The sequence below is a fragment of the Cavia porcellus genome, unplaced genomic scaffold (genome assembly GCF_034190915.1).
Source record: "Cavia porcellus strain 051 isolate PalLab524CR breed Dunkin Hartley unplaced genomic scaffold, mCavPor4.1 scaffold_32, whole genome shotgun sequence".
NCBI lineage: Eukaryota > Metazoa > Chordata > Mammalia > Rodentia > Caviidae > Cavia > Cavia porcellus.
The window spans coordinates 27,507,739-27,526,024 of record NW_026947515.1 but is presented as its reverse complement, the minus strand read 5'-3'; the positions used below and the strand labels follow the sequence as shown (position 1 = coordinate 27,526,024).

Sequence of the window (18,286 nt, the reverse complement as noted above, 5' to 3'; positions counted from 1 at the left end):
TCTTCTGGACAGTTCCCTGAAAGAACTAGAAGCATCATACCACAGCGATGCATGCTCTTGCATGTTTATAGCCAAATTTTGTAAACAGTCCAAATGCTCATCAACCAAGGAATGAATAAAGATGTGTTTTTTTTTTAAATACAGTTGAGCACTACTCTGTTGTAAAGAAGGATAAGTGTGATACATTCCTTGGTAAATGGATGTACCTACCTGGAGAAACACTGGTACATCACCGTATGTCCTAACCTGTACTGTATTGATGAACATCGAGATTATCCCCAGTACCTTCTCCCGGAATCTATTTTTTGAGTTCCACTGGTGGGGCTGGGATGCTGAGGACTGAACACTACTAAAGCACTGTTGTCTCAACTGCTTTTCTTGGTCTCCAAGCAAGAGGTCAAGTGGCATGGGTTACCTGGACAGTTAAGGGAAGAAAGCAGCTCAAAAATGCTGTAAGTCGGGGCTGGGGATTTAGCTCAGCGGCATAAGCGCCTGCCTTGCAAGCAGGCAGTCGTGAGTTCGATCCCTGGTACCGATAAAAACCCAGTGACCTTGGGGTTCAAAGTGAAGGAAGGAAAGTGATTGGTTTCTGCAGGACAAGGGACACAGTGGCCTGCCTGGTACCCTCCCTGTGATGGGTAATTGCAAATACATAAAAGTACAAAAGTCTCACTTGGGAGGGAACTTCAGGACCATGCAGTGACACCAGGGTGGTCTGGGGTTGTCCTGGTGGTTATATCATGTGGATGGTATCTGGATCAAAGATGGGTTCATTCTAAGCGGCCCCATGCAGGCCAATAGGATCAAAATGCAGCAGAGACATGAAGCACTTGCACTGTACCCAAAAGACACCCTGCATTCAGAAAGTCACTCCTACTCTATTGTGGCCTGCAAAACTGGACAATCTGGTGAAATCTGTGAAGGTTAAACTCATGATTCTAACAGAATCAGCCTTTAGAAGACATGTTATTACCTGTGCAAGGGAAGCATGGAATGCATTGGAATTATTTAAAAGAAGTGCTAGACCTAGGATGTGCCTAAGAAAGTAGAGACTGCCCTAGACTTTCAGAAGCTAGCAAGCTCTGACCTAAGGCTGGGTCCATTGGTTCATGGGACTGTGAGATTTTGTACGTGAATAGTTTTTCTTTTTTTCTTTTTTTCTTTTGAAAGTATACAACAGAACAAGTCAGAATAAAGCCAACTAAGATTGTACAGTGAAACTGGTACAGAACTTCACAGCAGGTTACCGGGATAACAGTAATAGGTATCACAGTATATTTTGTTATCTTTATAATAGTTGTTCTTTCAGTCACGTATATCCAAATGAGATGAAATATAGAACACTATAGAACTTATCAAAACAGAATTTTTTTTTTGTCTTTTTCCTTTTTATTGGTACCGGGGATTGAACTCACGATTGCCTGCTTGCAAGGCAGGTGCTTATGCCGCTGAGCTAAACCTCCAGCCCCCAAAACAGAATATTGAATAGAGCAGTACCATTAATTAGAAAAGAGCAAAACAGTAATAAAAATATTTGCCTTCAAAGAAATGGTAGAAGGAAGTCCCCCTTATTTGCTATGGTCAACCTGCCAGGAGATGCTCAGATTTCTGGTTCCCATTTGCTAATGGGCGGGGTGTGGGGAGGAGAAGGAGGATAGGGGAAGTAGGATATTTGACTCTAGGCCATGTAGCAGTAGGTTCACTATTGCTAAGCAGGGAGGCAGGATGGTCATTTGTTTTCACAGCGTCCTCAGTTCCAACATGGCGTAGATCTCAGGAGGCACTGCTGGTTCTCCCCCTGAAAGGGCTGCAGTGGGCCACACTGCTCTGCTTACCAGGGAAGGGAGGTGAATAGTTTTTCTGAGCCCCAAGAAGGAAGGGCCAGGGCTGTACCTTTATGGAAAGTAGAGGTCAGGCTCTCTTAGGCTAATTGGTTGAAGTCAGTCTCACCTAACAAATAGTGGCATAGATTCACATGGGAGATAGCTTCAGACTTGTCGCTTCAGAGATCAGCTGTGGGTTGAGGCCCACAGTTGTGGGTTGAGGCTCACTGTGTTGGTGAGAGACACCTGCAGGTGGGGACGCCTGCCCAAGTACCATGCTAACTAAAAACACGGTAACCTCATTTAGGGCTTTGTGTGTAAATCACTGTTCTCTGTTGTCTCAAACCAGAGCCAGAGTCAGTAGCAAAGAAGTCCTATCTAGAAGCATGTTTTATGCTTAGCTTGTATTAAAATAGGCTGGTGGGAAGTCGTGCTCTTCCAGATAATTTCCCAGTGAGTTCCTGATTCCATTTAGGAAGCCTGCAGGAATTCTGCACCAAACTCTCTTTAAGGAGGCCCTGGGTTTGGTGTGCTGTCACATGGTATAACCTCCAGGACAACCCCAGACCACCCTGGTGTCACTGCATGGTCCTGAAGTTCCCTCCCAAGTGAGACTTTTGTACTTTTATGGCAAGTAGCAGACCAAAACTTTATGCAAATGGAAGCGACATTTTCATTATTTCTTAAAAAATAAAAAAGGAAATGAGATCACATTTTTAAAAACAGAAAGCACAGAGAAACAATGAAAAAATAAGCCTCTACTTCCTCTCCTGCCAGTTTATTCGTGTAAATTTTTCTATGTGTCCTTCCAGAAAAAAACTGTGTACACACCTAGTGGGTTGTTTATACCCCATTATTATCTACCCAGGAAGTTTTCTACTGGAAAAGTGTCAAGTGCTGGGAACTGAGATCTGATAAAAGAGCTGGAGAGAGGAGGGCCACAAGGAAAGTTCTGTAGCTTGGATTTCTGCTTTTGTCTTAAGTAAGGATGGTAGCATAATTCACCAGAGGCAAAGGGAGGTGGTTGATTCTGGGGCTGCCATTCTGCAGGATGGAGATTCTCTTGTCACAGGAGAGAAAAGGTTCCCAAATTTCCTGGTGTCCCATTGGATCCCTTTCTGCAATGTCTTGCTTTTTTCAGTGGTGGTGGGGATACAGGGTTTCACTAGGCAGTTCGGGCTGACTTTGAGCTCACTCAGTAGCCCAGGCTTTTAAGGATTTAAAGAGCAGAGTAGGATGCTAGCAGGACCATATTGGAAGATGTCCTTGCTATGGGACTCCTACAGCGAAGTAGCTCAGCCACTGTGCTGGACTGAGCTTTTTTTTTTTTTTTTTTTTAATATGAGTGCCGAACCCTGCAGGCGCTTCTGCGGCTGAGCTAAACCCCCAGCCCCAAGACTGAGCTTCTTCACTCCTTTGGGCCTCAGTTCTTTGTATCATTTTATTCCACCCCACCCCCCTCCCTTACCGGAGGGCCTCTCACGTGATAGACAACTGAGCCATACCCCAGCCCTAGGCTGGGTTTCCTTGTCTAAAGGTTCCGGAAGCAGGATGTGCTCTAAGGGCCTTTCCAGGGTACAGTTGCCTAATTCTGTAGACACTTTACAGTCTGCAAAGGGCCCCTCGACTGGTCTGTTCAGTGCAGACAAAAGGTGTAGGGAGCTATCTATCTACACCTGTGACTTAAGGGCGCCAGAATGAGCGCCACTAAAACCGTGAAGCCAGGAGATGAGGTGCCCTCTGAATGCTGACTCTGGATGAAAGCAGGGGAACTCCCCACGTTCAACATGTGAAGAAATAAATTAACTCAAAACAGCTTCACCTTCTGGCAAGCTGGGCTGGGACCCAACTTTGATACGCACTTCAGGGAGACCCCTCTGCCCTTCAGAGGCACACATGACCTTGGGCCTTCGTGGCCAGCTAGGCATCCTGTTCGTGGGCCTTGCCCAAGGTGCCACCCACGACCTCCCTCTTCGCCCTTACGAAACTCGAAACCTGAAACCTGAAACCTGCTCGGCCCAGCGGAGGCGGCGGGGCGGGGCGGGGCTTAGGGTTGGAGGCGTGCTGGAGGGGGCGAGGCCCCGCTGGCGCTTGTGCGCAGGCGCGGCCCAAGAAGCCTCGGTGTAAGGGTGCGCGCGCGCGCGCGGTGGGCGGGGCCACGTGCCGGTGATCGGGTCTGGGGTGGGCGCGTGCGCGGCTCGGGGGCGGGGCTCCGAGCCAGTCTGAGGCGAGCGGGAGCGCGGCGGGACGCGGGTGGCGGTGGGCGAGTGGCGAGCCGCTGCCGGAGCCGGCGCCCGCACCATGGAGGAGGACGACAGCTACGGTCAGTGTGGCCCGCGGCTCGCTAGCCATCGCCCTCGGGCTCGGGTCTGCGGCTCGCCCGGCCTGGTTTCCCGGGGACGGCGGTGCGGGGCGCAGAGCCCGGGGCGACTGGGCAGTGTTCGGGCCTCGGACGAGCGGGAGCCCCCGGGGCCAGGGTGACCTGGCGAGGGTCGCTGGGCCCGCGTGGCTCTCGGCGGGGTCGCGTGGCCGAGGCTTTTGGTGGTGTCGAGGGTCATTCGGGTGCCGAGGGCCGCCAGGGCCAGGGTCATACGGCGGGGCTTTGATGGGCAGGGTTGTCGGGGTCCACGGGGAGGCCGCCGATGGCCGCTGTCACCCACCCGCCACGGCCCCCGCAGTTTCCGGCCCTCCCAGAGTTTGAGGTTGTGTCCCGGTCCAGCTCTTTGTTCCGAAACGACAGGAGCAGACGCGGCAGGATCCCTGGCGGGCGTTCCGAGGCGCCGTCCGGGCCCGGGGCTGCGGGGACCGCGGGCCGGGCTCCTGCTGCCCACTGTCGCGCCGTGAATCAGCTCCTGGACCCGCCGCCTGCCCGGGGGCCTATGGGCACCTGTCAGAGACCAAGTTTCCCTCCTGTCAGCAGTGGACTCAGGGTGACACCAACAGCCGCTCTCCGACTGGACAGAAACTCACTTTCAGGTTCTTTGTTAGCATTGCTTGTTGGCCTCCTGCCAGGTCACTAAATTTCAAGTCTCAGGGTTTGCAAAAGGCTATTTGAAATACCTTCGAGAATTTATTGTTTTCATGAGGAATTAAAGAATGGCACAGAGGACGTGTGCTGAAGTTTTGTGGCTTGGTAGGGAAGTACACATACAGAAGTTAACACGCTCTAGGAACCGAATCCCAGATTATTAACTCGCATGCCATAGACTGGTGTGGATTTTGTACCATTTTCAGGGAGTAGGGCTGCGGGCATAGCTCACCAGCACAGCATCTACCCTGAGTTCGAGTCCCTGTACCAAAAAACAAGAACAGAAAACTTGTTGATTTTTAGGGAGCAGTCTTCGATAGAGGGTATGTTAAAATGTAAAGAAGGAAGTGCTTTGCTAAGTTTTCTGTTTATTTACTAAGTAAGTCATAGAAGGACTATTTACTGAGTAAATAGGCAACTTGACTAGCAACTCATTGGGAACCTCAGCTGTGTGTCCCTGAGCACCAGTGGTGGTGTGCGGGCCTGCCTGCCGGCTTCCAAGTAAAAAGAGTGTGTACTTTTTGTGTGTGTTACTGGAAAACAGTCAGCTCCTCCGGGTACTTTGGCCCTGTGCACTTCAGAGAAACCTCTCTCGACTTTGTTTGCTGGTGTTTTCCTCCTCCAGCCCTCGCTGGGGCCCCTGAGTTCTGCCCTGGTTTGTTGTTGCCCTGTTGGTGTGTTCTTGCCCGGTGGGTGAGGCAGGAAGCTGTTGGTCTGGTTGCTTTTAATGCAGTGACTGGTTTGCTACCAGGCACGACTTGTACTTGAGCAGAGTAAATGGAAGCAGAGTGTGTCAGTTTCTGTGGCTGCTTTAACAAATGATAAGCACCAGGGCTCCAGACAACATAAAGTTATTTTAAAGTTCCTCAGGTCAGAAGTCCAACCTGGACCTCAGAGCTGACACCAGGGTTCCACTGGGTTGCGCTGCTTCTGGAGGCGGAGGGAACTGTCTGCTTCCTGTTCTTCTCCAGCTCTGGAGCCCTCCTGCTTCCCTTGGTTTACAAGGGCCTTCATCGTCAAAGCCATTGGGAAGCATCTTCTCGCCTCTGTCAGCCCCCCTTTCCAGAGGGTCCAGGATGAGGATTCTAACTTTGGTTGCATCTACAATCTTAATCTCTCTTTTGCTGTGTCAGGTAACACAGCCACAGGTTCTGGGGATTAGGACATCTCTGCAGGCTGCTGTTCTGCTGACCATACTGGGAGATGAGAAGGAAGTTTATCTTCCCCTTCGCGTGTTTTTAAAAGGTCATGTTTTTGTTTTGGAGAGACCGAAAAGATTGATTTAAAGAAGATACCCACCCATAGGATCAGTACACAAAAATTACCTGATGGTGTAAGATGGTTTGTGTTTGTGATAGCGGTGGGTGCTGGGGAACTCATGTAGGGATACTCTACCCCTGAGTAACACCCCCATTCCTTTTATGTTTTTATTTTGAGCCAGGGTCTCACCCAGTTGTCTAGGTGTGGGAGTCAGATTGCAGGCCTCCTGCCTTAGCCGCCCACAGTAGTGGGATTACAGGTGTGTGCCTCTGTACCAGCGTCCTGAGCTTTGTGGTCTGCTGTGGTCTGTGGGACCGTGCATTTCCTTCAGAGGGTCACCTGGCTTTACCTGGGACGGTTTTCACATGTTAAAAGGAGCACACACAGTGCTACATACATAAAGGAGCACATACATGAAACACACACCGTGCTACCTGCAGAGGTTCCCTCACAGCCTCTGCTGTTTTCTTCTAAATAAACTTTTTTTTTCCGCTTTTTTTTTTGGCACGGGGGATCGAACTCAGGACTGCGAGCTTGCAAGGCAGGTGCTTATGCTGCCGAGCTAAATCCCCAGCCCCTAAATAAACTTCTTAAACCTTAATATTTGGATTTCAGAATATTGGAATGAAGACTGATTTCACGCACCAGCGTTTCAACCATGCTTGCCTTGCTTTATTGTCTCCTTCCTGCCTTTACCTTGGTTCAGTTGTGTGAGTCAGCCTAGGACACAGTACTTCACCGCTCCAGCAGTTTTTCTTTGGGGGAATGCATTTGGTATTAATGCCATTTTGGTATTAAAGAAAGATGCTTTTGAAACACAATTTATTTATAATATGCTGAAGAAAGAATGGGCCTTAGAGTTTTACCATTCAATTAAAGAGAATTTAAAAAACAAACAAAAGGGCCTTTCTTTGACAGCAGTCCTCCGGTATTCACTACACAGGGATAATACGGTAATTACATATGTGTGGGATGTGCTTTTACTGATTTTAGGGAAAACTGTGTTATGGCACGATGGAGTCTCACCAGACAATCTTTAACTTATTACAGTCAACTATTTGTGCACAGAAAAAAAGAAAAGAATTTGCAAAATTTAATTCTGCACGTGTTCTGTTTGTTATATAGATACTGTAGGACTGTAACCAGCACACGTTTCTGTGGAATACTGTCCAGAGTTGGAAACACAAAACCACATGTAATAAATATATTTAATGGGAAATGTATACAGGATTTTCCACGGAGTGTTTTCATCCTGCTGTATCCTGATGTAATAGTCATCAGTTTGGTGCTAAGGATTGCATTTTTGCCTTGATTCAATTATATATATGTGTGTGTGTGTGTGTATATATATATTTTTTTTTCCTCAAAAAAATATCATTTTTATATAAAGTTTTAAAATGAGTCTTTGGAATCTACCACATTCATCATAACAAATGCATATTGTATATTTTAAGTTTTGCTTCTTTCAGAAATTAGCTTTTATGCTGAGTATGATGGCATGTGCCTGTAATTCCAGCTACTTTAGAGAATGAGGCAGGAATGTGGAGAGCTTGAGGCTCCCTGGACAGCTTGTCCAGATGCTGTCTCAGATCCAGAGGCCTAAGGAAGTAGCTTAGTGGTATAGTGTTTGCCTACCTGGGTTCAACACCCAATAGCACATTTTTAAAAAAGTTTCATTTAGGCAAGTTGTTAACAGATGATTAACTCATTATAATTTTTAGGTACATTTTCAAATGAAAAGGAAGGCTTCCTCTTAAAGCTAATGCCTGGCCAGGTGTGGTGGTGTACATCTGTAGTATACAATCTGTGCAAGGAGGCTGGGAATGCACCACTTGAGCTTAGGAGTTCTATGCCAGCTTGGGCAACATAGCAAAAGTTTCGCTAGAGAAGAAGGAACGAAGGGGCTGGGGATTTAGCTCAGCAGCATAAGCGCCTGCCTTGCATGCAGGCAGTCGTGAGTTCGATTCCTGGTACCAATAAAAAGGAAAAAGACCAAAAAAAAAAGGAATGAGTTGGAGAAAGGGAGAGAGAGGGAAGGAGATACCTTTGCAAAATGTAATTTTCATTGTGTTTTGATGTAATCTTCATATTCAGCTCCCAGATTCATTTGCTAAGGCAAGTAAAATAGAACTGATTTAAAGCTAGGTTATCAGTGTTTTAGTAAGATCGAGAATACTGTTTCTTGGTAGATGGAGAGCGATGGGGTAAGGCATTCAAATAGTTGATTTGCGTATAGCAAGTTCCTGATAGGTGGTCGCACAAAAATACACCTGCTGTCTCTGTCTCTGTCCCTAAGGGAAGTGAATGGGGATACACAGGGCAAACATTTGAAGAATGATCCTCCTGAGACTTTCAAGGTCACTTTGCATTTGTGGCTTCTAGCACCCACCCATTCCTTCCCCATGGTCCCTTCCAGGGGCTGGCCTAGGTTCTGGGCGTGGGTGACGTGGCCCACCAAGCACATAGGGTCTCGGCAGATCTAGCCCTGCAGTCTGTGCGTTGCTGCAGAGCTGGATGGTGATGTCCCTGGCCAGACACGTACATGGAGGGCAGTTGCATAGGCTGTGTGAGGGAGCAGGGCCTTTGGGCCGATCTGACTTGGTTGCTTAGGCAGGTACTTCACAGGTTTGACCACAAAAGGAAAAGTTCCTTCTCTTTCAGTAGAGAGGAGTCATGCCATGGATACCACCCTGGATGTTTGCAGTGCGAAATTCACGTGTTGTCTTGTGGTTTGTAAACAAAGACCTAAATAAAAAGTGAATTTATATCAAAATTATGGGAAGGCCTGATCATGCTATTAAGCATGATAAACTTTGGAGACCTGTGCCTTTGTGCAATGAGAAGATTGATAAAGAATTAAATTCTTTTTTTTATCTGGGTGTGGTCCAGCACGCCTTTAATCCCAGTGCTTGGAGGCTGAGACAGAAGGATCACTGTGAGTTTGAAGCCAGCCTGGGCTACATGGTGAGTTCAAGGTCGCCCTGAACTACACAGAGTGCATATGTGGTACTCTGTTTCAAAAAAAAAAATTTTTTTTTTCCTTTGAAGTGTGGAGTTGTTGATTTTGTAAACGATGTTCATCTCATTCTCATAGCTGGTTAGTCTCCTAGCTTCTTTCTGCACGCTGAATAATTGGCTTCTTTTTTTTTTCCCTTTGAGAGTCCCATTACTTAGATAGAGCCCTGTACTTGCCAGACTTTCCCGTTCTCAGCCACGAGAGGAAGAGGCATTTCCCCTGATTGGTACCCTGCTCAAGGAAAAGAAAAGAAAGCCTCAGAGGCTCTATGCTTTTGTGTTTCCTCTTGGTGACTTCCAAACTTGAACCAGCCTGAAGTATATGGAGAGGTTTGTGCACGTGCATTTTGGGTGGTTCTCCCCGCCCTGCTTCCAGGAATCACTAATCCAGAGGTGGATGGTGTGGTTTATGCCTCTCTTTCAGGACAGCTGTTAGCTGGGAACTGGCAGGGTCAGCTGGGCATGACAGATGGAGGTATTAGGAGTGATGATTCGGCATTAGAAGGATGACAGAAGCAGCAGCTCTTTGAGGGCGGGTCCTTAGGAAAGTCAGGAATCATAGTGCCATTGTGTCCTTGAGCTTGGTTCTGCTGGAGCTCTTGCTTCAGACTTCACCCAGTTCAGGCATGCAAGACAGAATCGGCTTCTGCACGATGGAACAGAGGTGGCGTTCTCCACCAGGGCATGCCTTCCGTACTCTTAGGAGGTGAGGTTGGGTGGCTTTCCCCTTTCCTGCTATCCACACACCCCGACATGAGTCTTGCAGAGGGCCTATGAAAGAAGACTGCCCAAACCGTCCGCGTGCTCTGTCTCCACACTGCTGCTTGGTTGTTTCTCTAGTTACTGTTGCCTTGTTTCAGTTGTAATAATAGAGGACTGAAGTAGGTGGAAAATTATTTAGAAATGTTCAAGAAGTGAATCCCACATCCTCTCAAACTGCTGGCAATGTTGTTTTGCTTGTCTCTTTGCACTGAACATAAAACACAACCTAGGGGAAGACAGCAGGGGACTTTTATCACTCTTCATTATCGGGAGGATGTGACATCATGTCTTTTGCTTCCGTGGTGGTGGTGGGGGGTGGATACTGCCTGCTTTCTGTGATGACTGACACTGGTAGCAAGGGTGGGGGAAATACTTCCCTGACCGAAATACACTTGTGTGGTCCAGGATGTTTTTGGTCTTCGATTGTGTTCGATTGTGTGGTCTTTAGTAATATTATGCATGACTGATGGAATTGGTCTGTGGCTCTGCAAAACCCCTCTCCTTTGTTAGTAGTATCACAAGCTGTTTCTGTGAACAGTCTAATCACTCTGCTCTGTCCAGTACCTTTATCCTATATGCTCTGAGCCTTGTGGGAAGGGACAAACATGGACGCAAGCCATGAAAGAGTATGTCAGAGTGGACGTGCAGGCATGTACATGAAATCCCCAGTGGACACAGAGAACAGAATCAGCTGTGTGTGGCATCAGTGTGGCAAAGGAGGAGCTGGCATTTGAGCTGGACCCTCCAGATCAGTTGTGTTAACTAGGCGAAGATAGCACGCAAGTCCATTCCAGGCAGAGACAGTAAACAGGAGTGATGAGGTTATGCAGTAATGTAGCCCCTATGAACCAGGGGCAGTGGTCCTATGAACCAGGTAGTGGGAGGAGGCCAAAGGCCAGGTAGAAGAAGGGACAGAGCCATGGAGCCTCGGGGTGGGTTGTTGGTAAGGACTTATTTATTCTTTGGGCCATCAAGACAGGTGTAAACTCTTCAAGGAGGTTCAGTACTGTATTTTGCATTTTAGGAAGATTCTTTGACTTAGTGTATTTAGTATCGACAGTGTGGAGTCTCCTCAGCCAACACCTCCAGGTGAGACAGATAGTGACAGCCTGAATTGGGACAATAGTGCAAGGAGAGAGTAAAGAAAGCCAGGGACAGGACATTAGTAGGAGGCATGGCATTGAGAGGACGTGACGGAACTGGGCCTCGGGTGAGTCCAGGTTTCTGTCTTTGGATGACTGTTTGGAGAGAGCTTCTGGAAAGTCTCGGTGTGAACCTTGGATCTCGGCCTTGAAAATACTGTCTCAGCTTTGTAGGTCTCATAGAATGTCTGCTTATGGAGGCCCATGTGGATTTCAGCTAGAAGTCAAGAGATTACCAGCACGAGTGGGAGGACCACATTGAGAAGACCATGGGAACTGTGGACTCAGTCCACTGCAGGGATGGCGGAGGGTGAGCTATAAAGGGGAGTGTTCACTGCTCATCAGACCATGATGGGGTATGGGGTGTGGGTCAGTAGCGGGGAGGCAGTGCAGATTGGAGCACTTTTTGATTGTAATTTAGGACAGTTTATGGCAGCTTCCCAAAATACACATTTTGTGCGACATATGGTGGTGCAGACATGTAGTCTCAGTGTTTAGGAGGTTGAGATAGGAGGAGCATCTGTGAATCAGGGCCACCCAGGGGTGCGCAGCAAGATCAAGGCCAGCCTGGATGCTAGGGAGACCCTGTCTCAGAAAACACCAGTAACAACAAAAGATGCAGCAGCCCATTTTGAAAATTATTTTGAGCCAATGTTGAATTCAAGTGTTCATATAGGATGTGCTGTGAACCTCCAGAGGAGTAGGCTCAGGTTTCATTTTCTATTTGGGCTTCTGTGCACAGCAGCTGCAGACCACATGTGTTTTGGGGATCTGTTTAGCTTAAATTACTTTCTCTTGTGTCCTCTAATTCCCTGAAACACTATTTCCAAGATTCCTAATGATTGAAAAGAAAAGAATGTGTTTGGTTTTTGGCTGTATCCTGGCCCTTCTCAGCGACTTCCTGGACATTTTCTTCTAGCTGTCCCATTGTATCTAAAGTGAGCCCCTCCAAGGAGTACCCATGTCCCTCTCATTCTGGGGACCCCTATAGGATCCCCCAACAGCACCAGCCTCACTTGCATCACCATCCACTTGACACCCCAGTCCTTCAAGGGTGAAAAAAATGTGATTCTTTTTCTTGTCATCTATTTATTTTCCACCCTTCCGCTTGTCCGTCTAGTCAGCCTTTGAAATTAGTCTTTGTGTCAGGAACTTGCTATGAGAAGTTTCAGGATATAGGCCCTGCTTCCAAGATGCTCCTGGGTGGCAGAGTTGTAAGTTGGGGATTTCAGGACTGCTGGACCGGTACTCAGTGGGTAAACACATGCTGGCGAGGCTGGAGCCTTCCAGCTCGAGACAGACTTCTGAGTGAACTGCTGAACTGAGCAGGGTTCCTGCCCATACCTGCTTCTGCAGTGACAGTGACCTTCTTGGGGTGCATGAAGGTCATTGTCTCTCACTCTTCCCAGGTTCTGTCTTGACCTCACTTTTATTCTTGTACTAGAAACAAATCCCATGCCCATTTTCCAGGCGAGGAAACAGACCCTAAAGTGCAGGATGGTTGCTGTACAGAGTGATGGGGCTGGTGAGCAGTAGAGCTGGCAGTGGGACCTGGCTTGCCCAGTCTCGGGGCTCACACTTCTGTGTGCTGTCTGCGCATTCTGGTTCCGTTTCCCACCCGCTTTATTTGCTTGTATACTTTATTTTATGTACTTTTTTGTGTATATGGATAGATTGTGCATCTGAGTTCTAAAATCAGTCTTTCTTCTGGAACTGTATATAGTGTTCCATGTCCATGGTTTTGGGTAGTTTCTGGTTACACTCCTGTTGTGAGTAGCTGCATGGTTTATACTGAAAGATGTTCTTAATCTTAGTGTTGAGGTTTGAGGAGTTTGTGGGATCACAGTAAAGACAGTTTCTTTCCTCCAAAATTATTTGGAAATCCTGTATCCTCACATTGCCTCTGGTAAACAGGTTGGTTTACCCGACCTGAGCCAGAATGAGTTTTGTCATTGGGCAACTAGAATTTGCCAGAGATTCCAGGACCTGGTTAAAGGTCAGCGTTGCTGGCCCAGCCTCCTAGATGTGTTCTTGAGTGTGTCTCTCGGCCTCCCTTGGCACTCCCTGGCCTTTCCATCTTTCCTGACTCCATAGGCAGGCTTGGGAAGCGCATGCTGGAGTGAGACAGAGCCCTGGCAGTTACGGATCCTCAGCTGCTTAGCTGAGCTTCTGGTGTGGCAGCTTGCCTCTGTCCAGGGAGAGGCAGGTTTTGAGTAGGGTCTCATTAGGACACAGCTAACGGGGCGGGTCACTAAGAGTCCCAAAGTAGGACTGTACTCCACAGGTCAGTGGCAGATGTTGGTGCCCTGATATGTAACTGTTAAGTGTTTTGGAAAGATTCTTTTTTGGGGGGGCGGGGTGCTACTGGGGATTGTAACCTGGCAGTGCCGAGCTACATTCCTAGCCCTTTTCAGTGGATCACACTGAGTTGACATGGCTGGCCTCAGACTGGCCTCCTGCTTCAGTCTCTTGTAACTGGGGCTGTGTTCTGTCTTCTGTTCTCTCTTACTTCCCTCCCTTCATCACCTGTTCTATATCTTGGACAATGAAATCGTAGTTTCTCTTCGTCTAGACAGTAGTGACAAAGCTTGGAGAAAATGAAATTCTGGAAAGATTGCTAGGGTTGGTATGAGAAGATTATTTTATAAAGGTGCTGTAGTAGGTTCCACTTTGAACCTGTTGTCCCTCAGAAGGAGGCAGAACTTCCTGGGGCTGTCCCCGGTGAACTAGGAAGGCCCTGGGGCTGCAGGGTTGCTGCTGAGCCCTGCAGGGCTCAGGTAATCCTGCTGCTGTTGCCTCCCCTCTGCTTTCCTGCCGGACAAATGCCTCGCCTCACCGTGCTTAAAGCAACCCCTCCCTGTCCTCCCCCTCTTTCGTATTGGCTCTGTGTATCCTTAGTGTCAGGTCTCCTTTTTTGCCTGAAGACAGTCCTGAGTCCGTTGCCTTCACAGGTGTGAGGAGCAGTGGGGCCTCTCCAGCTGGGGGAGCCCTTTGTGGCTGGAGTCTCCAGCTGTTTAACATAGCATTGGACTCAAGCAGACTGAGACCTGGGCACATCGGCTGTCAGCATCTGGTGACTGAATCATTAAATCTGTATTCTCCTCTCATCTATTTTAAAAAAAATTTATTTTGGCAGTAATAGGGATTGAACCCAGTGCCCTGTTCGTGATAGGAAAGTGCTGCTCCACGCAGCTGTTTTTGTCGTCCTTCTTGTTTTTTTCTGTTGTTTTCATTTTTTAGAGGCAAGAGTTTTACCATATAGTTCAGGCTGGTCTCAGACTTTCAGCAATTCTCCTGCGTCAGCCTCCTGAGTGCTGGGATTACAGTTGTGTACCACTGCACTGGACTTCCCATATTTTATTTTAATTTTTTTGTGGTACTGGGAATTGAATCCAAGGCCTTATCACTGAGCTACAGCCCAAGCCCTTTTTACCTTAAAACAGTCTTGCTAAGTTTCCCCAGGCTAGGCTCAAATTGGCAATCTTCCTGCTTCAGCCTTCCAGGGTGCTAGATTATAGAAATAGGCTACCATACCCAGCTTCTGCGTGGGTGTGCATATGTGCATGTGTGTGCTCGTGTATACACACACACACACATATTTTGAGATAGGGTCGCATTATGCAGTTCATACTGGCCATGGACTCCCTGTGTAGTCCAGGTTGGCCTTGACCTCACAATGATCCTCCTGCTCAGCCTCCTGAGTGTTGGGATTACAATGTGCACTACCACATAGGGCTAAACAGACATTTACTTGAAAACTGCAGTTATTCTATACTTGAAAGATGATTGTAGCAGAGAAATTACTTAGGAGGGATTGATACAACCTGCATTACGATGATGTGTTTGAGAGTCCAGGTCAGGAAGTATTAAGGTGTTGGACAAATGGGTTGTGTGTATGTGGTAATGTGTGTGAGAAACAAAAACACAAGAGAGCAGCTGCACAGACATCTTGGTAGGCTGCAGCTCTGGCCTCAGCACGTCACAGAGACGAAAACGTGGCTCCTCCGTGTAAGTTAGTTATTGCTGCTCTAACAGGAATCACGAATTCAGTAGTTTAAAACCGAGTGCTTTTATTCTTGTGCAGATCTGGAGGTCAGAAGTCTAGAGTAGCTCTCACTGGGCTGCCAGCCAGGTGTCAGCAGGACTGTGTGCCTTTGGGAGTCCCTGGGGACCATCTGCTTCCTGGCCTTTTCACCTTCTAGGGCCACGGCCCCTGCCTGGCCCTTAGCCCCTTCCTCCACTTCAAAGTGGCCAGGGCTGGTGGGGGTCACATTCCACAGAGCTGGCACTCTTGTGTGGATTCTGGCCCCCCTGGATGTCTGAGGCTAATCTAGCTCCTTTAAGATCTGGTGGCCAGCAGCCTGGGTTCTGTGTGCTGCCTTCCTGTCCCCAGGTTTCCCTGTTTCACCCTCCACAGACACCCTGGTGTTTTCCCCTGCAGTTCCTGGTAAGGTGAGCCCTTAACCTCTCTCCGCAGGGCTGTTCTGCCTGAAGGAAGTGTGCTGCAGGGGTACTAAGTGTCGCAGAGTGGACGACTTTGGAAGAAGGCTCCTAACTGGAGGGGAAGGGGAGCCATGACAGAAGCCGCAGCAGCCTTGACCCTGAGCCGGTTTTCTGCTGGCTGCAGCTCTGTGGTCATCACAGTACTGGTCACAGAACTTCCTGAGCTGGAGCGCTATCGCTGCCTGGTCCCAGGGATGTTTTTGCGCTCTCTTCAAGAGTCAGGATACGTTTTCCTGTTTTGAGGAGATGGAAACTTGCCTCAAGAATGGCATTGATAGGAAAAAGCAGCTGGTCCCTCAGGAGGAGACACTGGCAAGGTTCTTGGGGTGTTTTCCCAGACGTCCCCGCCCCCACATCAAATGGCGGATGCCTCTTGTGGAGGAAGCAGGCTGGATATTGTTGTTTTATTGGGTTGGGTGAAAGGTTCTGTTGGTTTAATTTTCTCCTGGATAGATTTAAAGGACAGAAAAATAAATCCTGTGGCTAAATGCTACTGTTCTTTCCTTTTTCTGCCATTATTCTCCCATTTCTTAAACAAATAGGTGCGTGTGTATTTAGTATCCTACTGTGAGGAATTTAAACTTCTACTTAAGGGACATTACATAAGTAACAGCTTTATACTGGCAACCCATTACAGAGAAAAACTCAGTTAAAAATCACATGGTTTCTGTGCCGGGGATTTAGCTCAGTGATGTAAGCGCCTGCCTGGCACTGCCAGCAGGTGTAGCACGAGGTTGGTCATGAGTTCGATCCCTGGTATGAAAAATCACATGGTTTCTAAAGGGGCTTTAACAGGTTTTTATGAGGTTACTTAACTGTATCATCTCCTCGAGGTCAGTTGATTTTCACGTAAAAGTGGTCACACATCTGCTGTCTAGAGCAGAGCTCCTAAGGAGGTTCATCACCGTTGGAGACAGTCAGTTTGGAGTGACAGGCCAGAGGTGCTCCTGTGTGTGTGAACATGTGAGCAGCACTTTCACCCCTCTCAGGGTGGGGATGGGAACTTAGGGGCCTCAGCCTTCACCAGTAGGAGATACCTTGTGGCGCATTTAGGTGAGCTTTAAAGAGTACAGGTGTGAGGAGGATTGGTGCTGAGTGAAAAAGCTGGGTGCTCGGAAATCTCCTCGTTATGAAGTACAAAGCTTTATCAGCTCGAGTTGGTGCAAGTGCAGAAGTTCCTGCATCCTTTGTGAGGGATCCGGGTCCAGCCCTGGCATAAACCTGAGTCTGGATCTGAGGTGGGAGTACCGGCAGGAAGGGCGCTGGGCACGTGTGTCCTCTGCCATTTACAGATACTTATGGGCAGTATAAAGGCATGTACTGTGGCCTTTATCAAAATGATGGGCTGAATAATGGGATAAATTTTACTTCTGAGAAGTGATGTCATTTGATTTGTTTGGTATCTTAACTGTTTTTTAGGTTTTGGTACCGGGGATTGAAGCCAGGGACTTATGCACACTAAGTGTACATTCTACCGCTGGACCAAACCTTCAGCTTTGTGAAAATTTAAATTACTTTTTCACTTCTGTTTAAAATGTTAAGGTCTGAGTGGCTATAGTGGCATGTACCTGTAGTCCAGCCACTCAAGAGTCTGAGACAGAGGAATCAACTGAGCCCATCTCAAAGGAAAAAGAAAGTTAAGGTCTGTTGCAGGGTTTTGGCTTTTTTTTTTTGGCTTTTGGAAAGAAGCATTTTAAATTAATAAATACTACTGCATTCTTTGTTAGATTGTTAAAAAAAACTAGATGTTGTGATGAGGGTGGAATTAAATTTCTGTGGTCAAATGAGGGACTTCAAAAAAAATTTTTTTTTCAAATGAGGGACTTCAATATTTCCTGAGTTTTTTGCTTATCTATAGCTAAATTGGTAAAATGACTGTATTTTCTATTCCAGATGAATGCCTGTGTAGTCAGAGTACTCACGTATCTGAGGTAGTGAACACACAAACTCAGTTTAACTCCCCACTTTAACATGTTCCAGCTGTCTTCCATCGCTGTAGTGCGTGAACGACTGTCCCACCAGGCAGCGTGAACCACCCAATGGGACTCCCTCTTGCTGTCTTGTGTACGTGTACCACCAGTGGTTCAGAGCTACCTGGAAGCTCGACATAGAAATTACGGTCTTGTAGAAAACTTGTTCAAGTTTGTAATCTGATAACATTTTGTTTGGGTGGTAGTATCAGGGAGTAAACTTGGTACCTGCACTGAGCTACACCCCAGTTTGTTTGTTTAATTCTGTGGTATTGGGGATTGAATTGGCCTTTCTCAGTGAGTTACATCCCCAGCCCTATTTTAAATTTTTTATTTTGAGATAAGGTCTTGCTGAGTTGCTAACTTGTTCAGACAGGGCTTGAACTTGAGATTGTCCTGCCTCAGCCTCCCAGAGCCCCGGGATTATAGGCATGTGCCACCACATGCAACTTGGTAAGTCTGGGTTGAGATAGTAGTTTCTACACTTTACTAGTCTGCAGAATCACTTGGTAAGTTTGTTTGAAAAACGTCTTATTCTGCATTTCTACTCTAGCCGTATCTACTGAGCCAGGCTCTAGCAGGGAATGTGCGCTCAAGAGCACACACATGTGGTTATACTATGGTACTAGAGTGCTTTGAAACTCATTAGATTTGCTAGTCAGCAGATTTTGACAAGAAAATTCTGTCCTAGTGCTCATCATTTTTTGGGATTTGACACACAAGATAGAGCTTGCCGACGTTGATGGCTTCATGGCTCGTCTCCTTTTCCAGCCAAAGCAGCTT

The 18,286-nt window shown here is 47.5% G+C and overlaps 1 protein-coding gene across 1 annotated transcript in view; it reads left to right on the top strand.

Annotated features, from left to right (window-relative positions):
- Positions 1-3,989: 3,989 nt before the first annotated feature.
- Positions 3,990-18,286, top strand: part of Cyth1 (cytohesin 1) — a 95,005-nt gene continuing 80,708 nt past the window's right edge. The window contains exon 1 of the mRNA XM_063242192.1: positions 3,990-4,146. Within this exon, the coding sequence (XP_063098262.1) occupies positions 4,125-4,146 (22 nt within the window). The 5' untranslated portion in view covers positions 3,990-4,124. The remainder of the gene's footprint in view (positions 4,147-18,286) is intronic.